Below are 16,441 nucleotides of genomic sequence, written 5' to 3' on the forward strand. Positions count from 1 at the left end.
GATTTATTAACTCTAAACAACATCTACCAAGCTCACGCATTCAGTAAAAAAACCAACTTCTTTGAGAGGTTGAACAATAATTCAAATTTGAACTCACACAGCCTGAGTGAGTGAGTGAGTATGGTTTTACGCCGCTTTTAGCAATATTCCAGCAATATCACGGCGGGGGACACCAGAAATGGGCTTCACACACCGTACCCATGTCTGGAATCGAACCCGGGTCTTCGGCGTGACGAGCGAACGCTTTAACCACTAGGCTACCCGACCGCCCCCACACAGCCTGAGTCTGTCTTAGAAGCGAATCTACACAAGATTGGTTGGTTGGTTGGTTGGTTGGCTGGTTGTTAAACACCGCACTCAGCAATATTCCAGCTATATGACGGCTATAAGGACTAGTGAACGAAACATGTTAGTTTCTACCGCTACTTCTCTAAAAATTTTGTATTTTCCACAAATGGCTTAAAGGTATCATTGGAAAGGTCACACATTTCGTTCAAAGATGTGCTCAGAATATTCTCATATCCATTGGTCTTTACAATGTGTTTAGCTGGTGTCAGAACAAGCTGGCCAATTGAAGTCTTGTTTATCGTTTATTTGTTGTTTAACGCCGTACTCACCAATATTCAAGCTGTATGGCGGCGGGTTGTAAATAATCGAGTCTGGACCAGACAATACAGTGATTAATGTCATGAGCATCAATCCACGCAATTGGGATCGATGACATGCATCAATGCAAGCAAGTCGAAGCCTGTCCACCCGATCCCGTTAGTCGCCTCGTACGACAAGCAGATTCGCCTTCACGGCAAGCATGGGTTGCTGAAGATCTATTCAACCCCGTATCTTCACGGGTCGCCAATTGAAGTAGTGAGTGAGTGAGTATTGTTTTACGCCGCTTTTAGCAATATTCCAGCAATATCACGGCGGGGGACACCCATGTCGGGAATCGAACTCGGGTCTTCGGCGTTACGAGCGAACGCTTTAACCACTAGGCTACCCGACCGCCCCTCCAATTGAAGTAATAACATTAAATGATTATTGCGTAAACACCCTATGCAGAAAAGTAAAGTAATCTTGTCTCAGCAAACACCTTGCCTCACAACATCAGATTTGACTAAATTTTATATTTGAAAATCTGTTTTGACACAACATATAGAATATAAACTGTTTGAAATGCACAAAAAACAGACAAAGGGGAATACATCACGGCAATGTGTGGGATTAATTCAGATTAACACATTCAAAATCTCTCTACGCGAAGCAGCCGACCACATAAACGAATCAAATTAAAGTTTTGATCACTTTGAGATTTAAGAAGTGATGTTTTATGATACCTGCAAATTGACAACTGAACTGGAGCAACACAAGCACAGTTGTAACAGGAACCTCGTCAACACGTGCAGGCAGGTATACATGAACATCGCCATGACTTCCTGGTGTGAGAAGCAATGTAACATTGATTGAAACAGTGTAGATACTTAAAATATCCATGACTTTATTCCGCGTTTAAGCAAGTAAAGACCTTCCATTCTCCAGTGAACCTTCATCCTTCTACATTGAGTGAGCTGAGCGTCAGTTTTACCTCGCTTTTAACAATATTCCAGTTACATCACGACAAGTCAGTTTAATGTGGGAGGAGCGCCCAAAGAGATGCAGGTCTTAGACGTTAACCACTTTGGTGAAACCCACGAGCACGGGTATGGTGCTGACAAAAGTAGAAGCATAATCTGGGCGACCGGGATTCGAACTCCCAATCATAGGTTCTTGTCGTGCTCAAGGAATTGAGGGGCCTTAGACTACAGGGCCACCCAATCCCCCTCATCATTCTTGTATAGGCATCATAGCGTTAGATGGTCCTGCTTTTTCCACCATCTTCTTCCTCTTCTTCTTTCTCTTCTGTGGTTTTCTACATAGCCTGTCAACGTCCATGAGAAGTATACACAACACGAAGGCTATTATGATCATAACGCCAGAATACCCAAGGCCCTTGGCCGATGGTCTGTCGTCTGGATAGCTCACATACCGATAGATATACTGGGACAGTGTACGCTTGTCCAGAGTGAGGTTGAACTCTCTGTCACTTGTTATGTTGAAGGATCCAGATTCCAGACTGCAGGACTTGTTGAGGCAGATGGCGGTGAGGTCGTACTGACAGACATCGCCAATGTAGTCGTTGTTGCAAACACACACGAAAGCGTCGATACCAGAGCTGATGCACCTTCCGCTGTTCTTGCAAGGCGAAGACAAACATGGGTCCATGTCTGGAGGAAAGAACAGACTCATTCATGTATTTCGCTGCCTTGAAATTATATCAATATGACTTCGGATTTAATGTTGTGTATTACAAACACTGTAACCCGTGTAAATCCGGGTTAGAATAGGTCCTCAGCAACCCAGGCTTGTCATATGAGGCAGCAATGCTTGTCGAAAGAGGTGACCAACTTAATCAGGTGGTCAGGCTCGCTGACTTGGTTCATGCATGTCATCGTATCCCAGTTGACTAGATCGATGCTCATGATGTCAATCTCTGGATGGTCTTGTCCAGACACTATTATTTTCAGACCTCCATGATATAGCTGGAATAGTGCTGAATGCGGAGTTAAACGACAAAACAAAACAAAACTGTGTTTTTTAAGAGAACATGTAAAAATATGTGTTGTAAATACTGTCCATACACGCAGTTTAAAACGTTGCTCATGGTTCTTCGTTGTCCTGAATTCATTTAAATGTATTCTTCGGACGATTATACTCGCCTATGTCACAGTTCATCCCCGTAAAGGTCGTCAGGCACTGGCAAGTATAGGAGTTTGTACCATCGATGCAGGTTCCATTGTTCTTGCATACTACTCCCTTGCAGTCATCTATATCTGTCGCAAAAAGAATTATCATAAAGATGTAAGCGCTTTCTGAATGGGATTCTAAAAAAATTGCATGAATGTCTTGAAAAAAACAGTTCATGAAACTTACCGATGACCCTCATCTTTAGGGAGGTTAAAATATCCAAGATGGCCGCGGAAACTTGAAACATTAAAATATATTTACTGCGCTAATTGTATTGAATATAATGTTTATGTTTACCTTCAACTAATTGGAATATGTTATTCGTAATGGAATAATTTCATTTTGAAATGTAATTTATCCAAATACTAGGCAAATCCCAAAATGAGTAAATATATACACTTATTATTATTATTATCATTCCTTTACGTCCTTCAGTGTAAACCGAGATGCTTATGGGTTTCCTGGCAAAGTCAATGTAAGTTAGAAACAGAAATAAGATGATTCATGCTGTACTACGTTGAAATTAAATCATAAGAAAATAATGAAAAACATAAAAGAGATAAAATATATGGTTCAAATTAAACAAAACCTGGTATGTGTCTGTGATACTTATACACGGCTATGCTCCAATGTGTTAAGTACTTAAAGAATACATGCTAAAACGAACTTGGCCATACGTAAAATGTTCCATTCTTTATTATTTTATGTTTTGCCAAGTTCGACTGGTCCATTTCAGTGGCTGCGTCAAAGATAGAACTAGACATCACAGCATTTAGACTAATTCTTGTGAGTATTTGTTTACTGTTTTCTTCTGTTTAGTATATGAAATGCTCTCTGACAAAGGAATACTTTAATGTGTGTTGCAAATAGAGGGTCAGATATTATTACTATTACTTTATAATAGTACGTCATAATGAGTACGTCCAGTAGCAAAGTCTGCCGTCAACTACTTTAAAGGACATTCAACTTCGCTCTCTGCTCTCACACGTAAAGAAAGGCTTGATGCTTTACGAACAGAGAATTTGCAGTTCAAGCTTATGTTGATTGCTACTGCTGATTGTACTGAACCAAGCACACCTCTCAAAATCTCTTCTGCTACCCTTCGAAGAAGACCTATTCTGAGGACATTACTTGCCTGACAGCATCTTTGGCACACTAACACACACATTTCCCATTACATTTTCCAGACCACGATTTGTAAGTACGGGCCTTCCCCCTTGTCTTAGAACAACATTGGATAATATATCTCGATTCACGCAACTCACACGAAGCGCATCTAAATGTGTTGATCACAGATGAATACAGTGATCTCTTGACTTGTCATTTGAGTCAGATGCTGAGCCTCCACTAAGCTTAGGAAGTAAAGGTTCCACCATTTTTCAGGCAGAATCGGATGTTGTATCCATTGAGTGAGTGGGTGAGTAGGTTTAACGCCCGCTTTAAACATTATTCCAGTTATATCAAGGCGTGTCAGTTTAATGTGGGATTAAAGCCCGAAGTGATGCAGGTCTCGGACGTTTACCACTTCGGTGAAACCCACGAGCATGGGTATGGTGCTGACAAACCTAGAAACATAATCGGGGTGAACCCACAATCATAGGTTTCTGGCGTTCTTAAGGGATGCAACTCTGCACAGCGAACCGCGGAGCCGTAGACGACTGGGTCACCCGAGCCCCCTTTGTATTGAATTCCGGGCATCGGTATGATGTAACTGCATCCTTTTGGAATAGAAAATTCTTCTCCTTAGCTTCAATTGACGTCATAACACATTAGCACAATACCCCAAAAATCAATGATGACTTCAGTCTTGCAAATTTAGGAATTGGTGGCTTCCGGGTCCATGATAGCCACCAATGAAAGGCTCTAAGGCTATGGTCACTGTCATAGCTTCCTTCTCAATTCGCATGATCTGGGTTTTCTTGTCAGATAATCCAACAGATCCATTGACATATCTTCCTGTCTGTGCTGCTTGGGAGTGCATGAACTACCTTCCATTTAGCAATGAAAAGTCACAATTGTCAACAACATCTTGAGTGAAACGTATATCACCATCCATGATGCCTGTTAATTCAGTCATGCTCACCAGCGTTGGCATCTGACCTCTTGAACCTGAACACTTCATCACGGGAACAAACTACTTGAAAGTTGTGCATTGACTGGACCATATCTTTAGAATGGCAACGCTTTAGTCCAGTGTGTTTCCAGTTACCACATAACCCATCTGTAGAGATGAAGGGGTGTTGTCAAGGTTTGATGATAAGGGGACAAAGAGTTCCATTCAGGTGTTGCTAGTAGCTCGCTCTGAGGCTGTTAATGTGAGTATTGTTCTGTTGCAATTTGTTTGGTCTCCTGCTTAATCTGCTGTGACATCTTGGTATCAACCGCAGACGAGAGGAATCTCTTGTTTGAAATGCAATGACATTGACATATCCTGGAGACGACACCATTAGGAGTTCTCCATTGAATGGCTGGGCTAGGTTCTGAATTATAGTTTTGGTAAAGGAAAAGTGGTCAAAGGCATAGAAAAATGGCCACTCTCTCTCACTGCTTGGAAATTCTACAGCAAATGTACCCGATATCACTTCCCATGAAGCTCAATTCATGACATTTCATGCTAAGACAAACCAAACTGCACATCTATCACAGAACCTCGCTTACACGACGGAGCTACCCAAACTGTCAGAGGCTGTTCTCCAATTCCCAAGCTATCAACTTAACCACCAATTGATGAAGCCTATTCGTAGATTGTGAAGTGGGTAAACCAGGGTTTGGAAGGCTGCTTTGGAGCCAGACGCAAATGAGATAGATCCTGGTTTTACAAGTTACAACTATTATGCCACGAACAGCTGGAGAATATCTGATGCGGCGTAAAAAAATGTTCATTCATTCATTCCAATCACTGTACCCGAAAGTGTAACTCTAGGAATGAGGTATTTTGAAACGTGTGAAGTGCATGTGGCAGTGATGCACCATGTAAGACAATTTGATGCGGTTGCAGCCTCTCTCAGTTACCTTGCACAGTAGCCTGCTCATGTAGCTCCAGTGCATGCTTAACCATGTAGTTGAGGATGAGGAAGATACCTAAACTGACTGTATGTATGTGAAGAGATCCGTGAACAAATGTTCACCTTTGAAAGCTCAAAATATACAGTTAGTCTTAACAGAATCAAGTATTTGTTGAATTATATAATATTTCGGCAGCCATTTTGAAATTATCTCCCTTATTTGAGAATCCAAATATATCATAAATGACACCAGTTCATCAAGAATTACATAATCTAATTATTTAACAATGCCCAAAGGTGATAGTTTCATTAGTCAGTTGCATAACCTAGGGAACATCATTTCCAGCAACAACAAATGTTTTGGATTGGGAGAAAATATTCATTTCTCTTCCGGGCTAGTACATAGTACCAGGCAGCACCTTCCGAACAGTAATCTGCCAGAAGACAGAATTTCGGAATTAACGAAGACAGTTCACAGTACATATTTCTATCCCACCAATGCACATACCATGTTACTTCAGTTTAGTTTACAGTTTGTTAATCTGGTTCCACTCATTTGCAACGAGGAAAATAATATTTAGAAGGTAAACTCACGTACTTTGTTCACATTGTTGTCCTGTAAATCCTGCCGAACAGTTACATATGTATGAGTTGATGGCATCAACACACACACCCTGAGCATCAGAGCACTTGTGACTAAGACAATCGTCAACTATATCTGGAACACAAGCATGCCAGTACTCATGATGAAAACAAGGCATTCCACAGTTCCTGAAACGAGCCAATGATGTGGGACATAATCAAAATGTAAATATACAGACATCAACTGATTATAGAACGTCAGATATAACAATGACTGCATAGTTATATTGAAGTGGGGTAGCACTATAAAACTGACAAAAGTCCAGACTAATGCAAGCAGCCACGCCCACAAAAGCAATAACAAACACGTTTATGTCTTTCCAAATCCACCAGAACATTACAAAAGTTGCGTCACTCCCTCAAAAGCCCATTTTAATGAAATGATGCAGTCTGTAATTTAGGATAACGATTCTCCCGATCATCATGATGTGTGTTTTGAGACAACGCTGTCATACTACCTGTTTCACAGTGGGCTCCCCCGAATCCGTCCATACACTGGCACTGGTACGCATGTTGTACTGCAGAGCACGTGCTGTTGTTTGAACACAAGGAGCTATTGCAACCTTGACTGTCTGAAACATACAAATGTAAACGCTGCTTACTATCTGAAACATACAACCTGAAACATACAACACTAAATGCAACTTACTATCTGAAACAGACAAGGCTAAATGCAGTTTACTGTCTGAAACATACAACCTGAAATATACAACACTAAATGCAGTTTACTATATATCTGAAACATACAACACTAAATGCAGTTTACTATCTGAAACATACAACACTAAATGCAGCTTGCAATCTGAAACATACAACACTAAATGCAGTTTCATATCTGAAACATACAACACTAAATGCAGTTTACTATCTGAAACATACAAACACTAAATGCAGCTTGCAATCTGAAACATACAACACTAAATGCAGTTTCATATCTGAAACATACAACACTAAATGCAGTTTACTATCGGAAACATACAAAACTAGATACAGTTTACTGTCTGAAAAATACAACACTAGATGCAGTTTACTATCTGAAACATACAACACTTATTACAGTTTACTATCTGAAACATACAACACTTAATGCAGTTTACAATCTGAAACATACAAAACTAGATACAGTTTACTGTCTGAAACATACAACACTTAATGCAGTTTACTATCTGAAACATACAACACTAATTGCAGTTTACTATCTGAAACATACAACACTTAATGCAGTTTACAATCTGAAACATACAACACTAGATACAGTTTACTGTCTGAAAAATATAACACTAGATGCAGTTTACTATCTGAAACATACAACACTAAATGCAGCTTACTATCTGAAACATACAACACTAAATGCAGCTTACTATCTGAAACATACAACACTAAATGCAGCTTACTATCTGAAACATACAACACTAAATGCAGCTTACTATCTGAAACATACAACACTAAATGCAGCTTATTATCTGAAACATACAACACTAAATGCAACTTAGTTTCTTGAGCATACCTCAACAAATTCATTCATACTCATCATGTTCACATATTTAGTGTAAGTGAAAGATTCCATCAGCTGCTTTTTGTCACGACGTTGTGTTATGTATTAGGTAAAAGCGGCAAAAAACATTTTCATAATCATAAGAAATCTCTAGGTAAATATGGCCTTTTGTCCTTAATATGTGCCTGTTCTGACAATTCATGATCATACATTGGGCAACTTCATTTAACAAATGAAAGTAGTTTCAGAAATGTAATAAACGTCTCAGGGACCGACCATTTCATATTCCGGGGGAGTGTGGTGGCGGGGGTGGCGGGGGGAGGGGGTGGGAGAGCTGGGATTTTATCGAAAAAAAGTATTGTCCCTGAAAATTCTTGGGAAGAATGATGCCTCAGACCTTTGAAAAAGGAAATTGCCTGCCACAAAAAAGAAAATAAAGACATATCGGGTTTTGCAGCTGATGCTTAGGAAATATCTAATATCGGTACAAAATCCCAGCAACCACACTCCTCAGAATATCAAATGCTCGGGTCCTCAGACCTGGCTTTCCTCATACACCAAGCTGATTCGCCATGATATAACTGAAATGAAGTTTATATCGGTGTAAAACATTAACTCATATGGTAAGTTTGCTGAGTGTTAATAAAAGTAATTGCTAATATGTGATATACATACTGTCAGTACACTGATAGGTGGGAATGGCCTCAACACAGGTACAAGGGTAAGGCACAGTGCCGGCACAACCTGATTTCCCGCATGGGGTTCCTGCTGGAACAAAGACAAATAAAATACGTGATGTCTGCCCCAGTACATCTTCCCGAGGCAAGAGAGTTAACTGACAATAACAGTCCAGTTTCCACCCTTGCCGAACTAGGCTGGAATTACTGGGCTCGATCGTAGCGCCACCAGTGACTATTACCAGTACAAATCCATGAATCAGGAACGTGATTTGTCATTATCCACAGTCCTCCCGTAAATGTTATCGACAGTCATTGTAGAGTGCTTGTTTAAACTTCAGCTTGAAGGGGGGCGGTCGGGTAGCCTAGTGGTTAAAGCGTTCGCTCGTCACGCCGAAGACCCGGGTTCGATTCCCGACATGGGTACAATGTGTGAAGCCCATTTCTGGTGTCCCCCGCCGTGATATTGCTGGAATATTGCTAAAAGCGGCGTACAACCATACTCACTCACTCACTCAGCTTGAAGGCGTTTGATTAATAATATATAACTATATTGACTGTATTATCACTGTCCTCCCAACGAATTGCCATAAGGTTAACATACGGCTGACCAAAGTCTGTTTTGTTCGGATAAAATGTGTCGTGATCAGGTTACGCCTGACCATAACATTTGCTATGCCGCAAAAGTATGGGATAGTGGGAATCATCAAGACATATCTTCTGATCTACGTGGCATTGGTAATTTTAAATGATATGGTCATATCTGCTTGGGGGCGGTCGGGTAGCCTAGTGGTTAAAGCGTTCGCTCGTCACGCTGAAGACCCGGGTTCGATTCCCGACATGGGTACAATGTGTGAAGCCCATTTCTGGTGTCCCCCGCCGTGATATTGCTGGAATATTGCTAAAAGCGGCGTAAAACCATATTCACTCACTCACTCACTCATATCTGCTGGGATGTAGGCGATCAGATATAATGGGTTCTTTTGGTTGGTGTGATGAGAGGGTGGCGGGGATCAAATTCGAAATTTGCATTTTGTAGCCAACGTCATTCACATTGGGTAAAACCACCTCTGTTTGCCAGACATGAAACATGCTTCTGTGCGTCGACCAATGTCAGCTTAACTCATGTTGTTCCACTTATCAGTGAAAGCTACACCAAGTTCATTGAGAGTGGTTGGTGGATTTTGACGCTGGCGTACACGTTTGCCAATGACGTCCCAGACGTGTTCAATGGAAGGATGGTCAGGACTGAGTGCTGGCCATGGCATGACGTGGATGTTTTGCTGTTGGAGAAATTGGGTCACAATCCTGGCACGATGAGTACGTGCAATATCATCTTGAAAGATGATACGTTGCCCAAGACGTTATGCAATTGGAATCAGGAGTGGTGCAATTATGTTGTCCCGATAATATTGACCCTTGACTCTGCCATGGACAGTCATTGTGATACCATCCTGAACCATTATGGACCCACCCCTAAAGCGATCATGCTGTACGACGTTAACGTCCATAAAACGCTCGATATGACTTCACTAAACTCGATTCCTTCGGTGTTGGAAGTCGATATTGAACCTCGTCTCGTCAGGTAGCAGGACATTAGCCGAACGTTGATTATCCCAGTGCTGACTCTCCCTACACCACCGACGTCTCTGGTTTCAGACTTGCAGTAAGGTGTAGTCTGACATGCGGACGTCACATTGATTTCACACCGTCTGGGCATGTTCTCTTACACCAGTTGCCTGTTGTATACTTTATCTGCGTGGGAGTTTGCAACCGATTTCTTAATGCCATCGTGCTGACTAATCGTCGTATGATCAATGTTGTTGCTTCCTTAAAGTTTAAATGTGTTTAATAAAGCGTTTGAGCGTTTGAGCGTTTGGATCCAAGAAAGCAATGCAATATGACAGTGCTGGTGCTGTCCGAGGTCATGTGCCTCATGACTGTCACAATGTTGTGGCATGCTTCATAAATCATTAACCCAATTCTGGTGTCCCAAGGCGCGTTATTATGCTGGAATATTGCTAAAAGCGGCCTAAAACCATACTCATTCACTCACTCATAAATCATTCTTAAAAAGCTTTTCATTGCCAGACACTGGTGTATTTTCCAGTCGTTTCCAGTAAAAACATTTGTTTTGCATAGTATAAAAAAGAGGTTTGCTCTACTCTCAATAAAGACAATTGATCATTTTAAAATGCAGCACAATGGTACATGTGTATAATATTTTGAGAAGATTGTGCGTTAAAACTACGATCGATGTTGTCAATACTTATTACAAATATAAGAATAAAGTGACCTCTAATGTTCTATAATGATCCTTATTTATCCTTAATAAATCACTACCTTGATTGAAAGTGATTCCTGCGGGGAAGCCAACAGCAGTCGATCCACTCTGTCCATAAGTAAGAAGACCAAACGGTATGCCTGCATCGTGTTCTATCATGTACACTGCAGTCAGGGGTGTACCTGACGCAACTGCGAAACAACATCCCTCTAGGACGGAGAACTGGGAGAAGATACTGGGACGGAGGCCAGCTGCTTTATCCATAGGAAGTATAACAGTTACAAAGTTAGACAACAGTACGCCAACAGAGATGTTGTGATTTACTGAGTACCAGCTGGAATAACTCTGGATGGACGGCACAATAGCCATGAATAGATTATTGTTTGGAATCTTTATTCCGTCGGTTCCTTTGGCAAAAAGCACAACCATAATAGGCATCTTGGATGAAATACACTGCGGACCATAGATCAAGGTATCTATGTCTACAAATTCCTGTGCCTTGATGTTGAAAAGTGATCCCGACGAACTCAGAACATCAGTGTCTTCACTGGCAACGACCCTGTAGACTGTTCCTGAAGATCTTCCAGGAAGGTCATGAAGCACATAGTTAAAGCCATACGCTGAGACAGGTATGACCATTTCCATCAACCGATCGGAAGATTTACTTCCTTTTGGAAATTCAGTCCTGGTTGAGCCAGAGACAACTGCAACTGGTTTAGAACTGACAATACGTGTGCCTGTTAGATCGTTAGAGCACTGTACTCCAATCATCTCGTTCTTCTGAAGCTCGAATTGCAAGAACTTTCCATCTTGGTGTTTTGCCTTTCCGCAGGATCCACCGAGAGGGAGTTTGAGACTGATGGTTACATTATTGCTATCCGCTGATGACATAATTATGATGCCAGATGTCGATCTGTTTGTTAAAGGAAAATTTACAGAAAAAACTGATACGATTTCGGAAGATACTGCAATGTATGTATTGGACAACGATTGTACAGGGATGGCCAAGTATCCATCTGATGCATCATCTGAGAAATAATACGCAGACACCGATATATCTCCAGTAGAGATGACAGCTATTGTTTCCTTTGTTACCTCCAGGTCGCCATGGTAGAAGGTAGAATTGAGAAAGTCCACCTGGGTAGACGTGTTCTCCGTCACCACGACTACCTCAACAATGTCAAATGCCATGCTTTTAATGATGACTGTACTTGTTGTTTGAGCTGTTATGCTGATGAAGTATTTTGCATTGTGAGAAAAGAACGGTTCCAGAAATCCTATGAGGAATTCTCTACCGACGTGATTTCCTCCAACGGCACCTGTAACACAGTACAAAGGATAACAGGCAAATTTAATTAGCTTTTGATATTGTATAAGATATCGTATTGTGTGTGTGTGTGTGTGTGTGTGTGTGTGTGTGTGTGTGTGTGTGTGTGTGTGTGTGTGTGTGTGTGTGTGTGTGTGTGTGTGTGTGTGTGTGTGTGTGTGTGTGTGTGTGATTGTGTGTGATTTTGTGCGAGCGTGCGTGTGTGTGTGTGTGTGTGTCCGGGAAATACCAAACGTGATCCCCCCTGTTAAGATAATAGACTTGTCCGACATTGCCGAGTTCGGAGAGTGTTCAGGGAGTCAACATTAGTGTACATTTCATAAAGATCCTTATTAAACAGGCTGTACATAATGTTGATATCTCATATAAGATAATAGAGTAGCAACACAAGTATAAATAATCAGAAATATGGAGGGAAACGAGATTAAGGCATTTGCAATGATACTTGTGTCAAGCCAATATGTTAAAACACTGCTTGTACTGTACACACTCATTTTGCTGTGCATCGACAGTACAGGACCGGATGGTAAACATACTCATGATCAAGATTTCTTTATAATCCCACCTCTATATTTCGTTATTTTAAGCAGTATGTCCTCCATTTGATAATATTTTCTTATTATATTTCCCAAATGAAGTAACACATATATCACGCCTATTATTGTTAAAAATAGCCATGTGAAGGTGCCTTTAATACCTTAATCAATTACTTATATGTGTACAATGCATTATCATTATAACGTAACGTACCTGTCATAATCACAATCCACCATATCATTAAAGACGTATTCTTGTCCATGGTCACGATCGGGAATTGTTGAGACCCGGCGTACCTACGTAGAGTTGATATGAAGGCAGTCCTATCGAATTGAACCTTAAAAAACACAAGATACATGTAGTGAATCAACTTTGTACCGTATACCCGCCGACGGGATCTGTATATATGCCAGATAGACGAATCTATGAAATCATTATGTTTTAAATAAAAAGCAAATATTTCAAAAACAGGTAGCGTTTGATAATTGCAGTCAAACGAGGGTCGTTAGTGTTCTTGTTTCCGAATACTCCTTATAATAAAACGCGGTCTTGTCACGGTCTTGTCCGGCTTCCGTCACCAATCGGCAAAGTCCGGCGGTCGTTGTGGTTCAGTGTCTTTGCATTCATTTTTTTCAGAGAGTGGTGACCCGTAAATTTTATTCTCTAGCTTTATAATCGCATACTTTCTTCATGCATTGATTTGATACATTTTTCTTAAATATGTGTGGTACCTTATTCATGTATGGAAAATGTGTTTGCTACTTTGATTTTCACGCAGCAGCGAGATTATCTTGCATTTGTAAATGTTTATCATGTATGCATGGACAATTTTGCTACCTGTTATAAGGTTAAAAATGCATCTTAGAAACTAATGATAATAAATAGAACCATTATAGCTGCAATGAGGAATTGCATTAGATATAGTTTGTGACAGAACTGGTAGTTGGAAAGGAATCAATAGAGAAAAGACATTTCACATTTATCACAAGTGTATTCTGGACATTTCACATTTATCATTGGATTGATCTCTGGCTATCGTCCATGAGTTAATGAAACAAATGGGGAATTACAAGGCATAATTCATTTGGAGCGAGTCACAAAATCAATAGAGAGATGAGCAAGCTGGCACTTAGGCTTTAGTATTTTTCCGATGGCGACACACTTGAGTTCATGGTCAGATCTAAACTTGTTACGAATCAAATGGAGGTATTGAGACATGTGACAAGGACAGGCCAGGCTCGAACACTATAAAATGATACCCTCAACATTAGGAGAGGAGAGCGCGGTTTGCAGTCGACCGAGTCGAATCCCGATCGTTCTAAGTTTCCACCAGCTAGTGACGAGCCTGGCCAGTCTGATCCTGTTCTGTAGTGATAGATGGGCTGAGAGTAAGTAAAACTATGTGAGTATAAACTGGTGTTGCGTTTCTTTATTATGCGGGTGTGAATGCTGATAGAGACAACTTGGAGTAAGGGTCATTAGGCCAATCACTCCTTGACGGAGCCGAGCCGTGGTGGACAAGGCGAGGGCAATGTCCTGGCTTAATTGACCACAAGGACCAGGAACGGCAATACATTTAGTAACTGTAGCAGGGTCGCACTGGACGCCCAAAGGCAGTTACGACATACCTATATAATGGTGCATATCTGGTTGTAAAACTTTAGTGGTGCCGTTGGATAGCTTATATTCAGCGCTTTATTGTGGTATTTACATCTTCCGTATTGGGTTAGTACTTTGTTTGCCATTCGGGTTTTCCCTATGTTAGAAAACTCTTTGGTTACCTCATCAGGCTATTGCATTCCAGTGGTGGCCAGGTTGACCTCTCCGAGGTCCGCGCACACGCATACTACCCTTGGGAAAATCATATGTCTTGATCGACCGGGATCGCTAGACCGTTTACGCTACTGGGTTGTCATTCCTTCCTAAGTAATTTCGGGGCAGTTTTAATCTAGTTCTGACTTGCTCAGGTTGTATGGAGCTAAACGTATCAACTAGGGTTTTTTAACTCTGTTTTGTTTTAATCCGTGGATAACCAACTTGTCTGGTTTAGGTCAGTCGTAAATACCTGTGTGTTTAAAGACCTATTTACGACTGGGGTCCAGTTACTGTTTTGGTAAAGTACCTTTTAGTGATATTGTATTTTGGGAACTTTAGAATCTCAATGCCTAGTCAAAGTGTTCACTTAGCTACCTACTTTGTTGTTACTGTTATACAGTTAATTGGCTAATCAGCTGGTATATTTGTTCTGGTTTCATTAATCAGTGACAGTTGCGAAAATGGCGTTTTTGATACTTTTTATCGTCATTTATACTTACAACTAGCTGATAATAATAAACTTGTGAACCTTTTACCATGTTTCCGTTATTACCTTATTCTGGACACCATGGTCTCCTGGGCATAGCTCTGTGACAATCGTCTGGGTGGAAATCAAAAACGTGAAAGTGATACGTCTTTATCTTACAGATTATAGTCTTTCGCACGTTTTGCCATTTGACACGTACAATTCACTGACCACGTCTCTTGTGCACTGAGAACAAATAGTTTTGTCACACAGAGAAAAACCCTTTTGCATGGATTCGAAGCAAAAGTAATTAGAAAGTAAGTATGGGAATGTGTGATGAAGTCCGGTTGGCTGAAAAGCGTTTCTCTTGTTAAAAATGGACTGGATCCCGGAAATCTCTCGGTGTGCATACTTCTTGGTGATTTTTTTTCCCAATCCCAAATTTGAAAAGAACACCTTGCCATTGGTAAAATGGATATCTCATCAATTAGATAGTTATAACGTTTGATCGGTATTTTTAGTGAGTGAGTATTGTTTTACGCTGCTTTTATGAGTATTCCAGCAATAGTCACAGTAGGTGAAAACACAAATGGGTTTCACACATTGTATCCATGTGGGGAATCGAACAATTTTATGTATGTACAATATCATATACACGATCACATACAAGGTGTTTGCAATTTAGAGCTATTACACTTTTACATACATGTTTCGTAGGTACGCATACACACACGCGCGCGCATATACACACACGCCCACACACGCACGCACGCATACACACACACACATACACTCACACAAAAATACCCACCCCTAAACATATATGTTAAATACACAGAATTTAACAACTGACAATTTGATCCAGAAAATAAATCATTACTATAACCACGCCCAACAACATTAGATACCGATCAAAGACATTCTGTGAAGCCCATTTCTGGTGTCCCCCGCCGTGATATTGCTGGAATATTGCAAAAAGCGGCGTAAAACAATACTCACTCACTCACTCACTCAAAGACATTCAGAATGTACACATCCATCTTATTGGGTAATGTAACGAATAAAGGAAAACACAACCGAACATATATTTGAATGATATGATAATCTTAAGAAATCAAAACATAATTATAGGTATCTTACCACTCGTTGTGCGTCCACACTGTGTTCTGCAGACTCTACGAATAACATTTTCAAGGGATAAACTGTAGGAAAAGTACCTAGAATCGATAAACGTCACGTGTCTGATGTTCCCGCAGTGCAGCTGCAGTTGTTGTCTGTCTCTGAGCTACCGGCAGTGGTCGTGCATGTAGCCAAGAAAAAACATTTGTCTTTATAACTTCCATTAGCCGATTGATTGTATGTACGAACGTACCAAGCCAACATATGAAAGAATAGTTTCGCTATGAATCAATACA

At 40.7% G+C, this 16,441-nt stretch overlaps 1 protein-coding gene across 2 annotated transcripts; it reads right to left on the reverse strand.

Moving 5' to 3' along the window:
- Positions 1-946: 946 nt before the first annotated feature.
- Positions 947-16,219, reverse strand: LOC124130732 (IgGFc-binding protein-like). Of its 2 annotated transcripts, none has more exons than XM_046493773.2 (8): positions 16,167-16,219; positions 12,959-13,082; positions 10,941-12,200; positions 8,596-8,685; positions 6,884-6,997; positions 6,382-6,501; positions 2,751-2,864; positions 947-2,258 (listed from the first exon to the last, which is right to left on the reverse strand). In XM_046493773.2, exons 1-8 carry the CDS (start codon positions 16,212-16,214, stop codon positions 1,819-1,821), a joined length of 2,310 nt encoding a protein of 769 aa, XP_046349729.2. In that variant the 5' UTR covers positions 16,215-16,219; the 3' UTR covers positions 947-1,818. The 2 variants fall into 2 exon arrangements, with proteins under 2 accessions (XP_046349729.2, XP_046349723.2); XM_046493767.2 differs by having other exon boundaries at positions 8,596-8,688.
- Between the last annotated feature and the right edge of the window lie 222 nt (positions 16,220-16,441).

This window comes from Haliotis rufescens, unplaced genomic scaffold (genome assembly GCF_023055435.1).
Source record: "Haliotis rufescens isolate VD_foot unplaced genomic scaffold, xgHalRufe1.0.p SCAF_9, whole genome shotgun sequence".
In the NCBI taxonomy this organism is placed as follows: domain Eukaryota; kingdom Metazoa; phylum Mollusca; class Gastropoda; order Lepetellida; family Haliotidae; genus Haliotis; species Haliotis rufescens.

Coding starts and splice junctions, on each gene's coding strand:
- LOC124130732 (XM_046493767.2), bottom strand. CDS start 16,214: ATGTTATTCGTAGAGTCTGCAGAACACAGTGTGGACGCACAACGAGTG. Junction 6,502..6,883: donor GGGAGCCCACTGTGAAACAG/GTAGTATGACAG, acceptor CTTGTGTTCCAG/ATATAGTTGACGATTGTCTT. Junction 2,259..2,750: donor GGGGATGAACTGTGACATAG/GCGAGTATAATC, acceptor TCTTTCCTCCAG/ACATGGACCCATGTTTGTCT.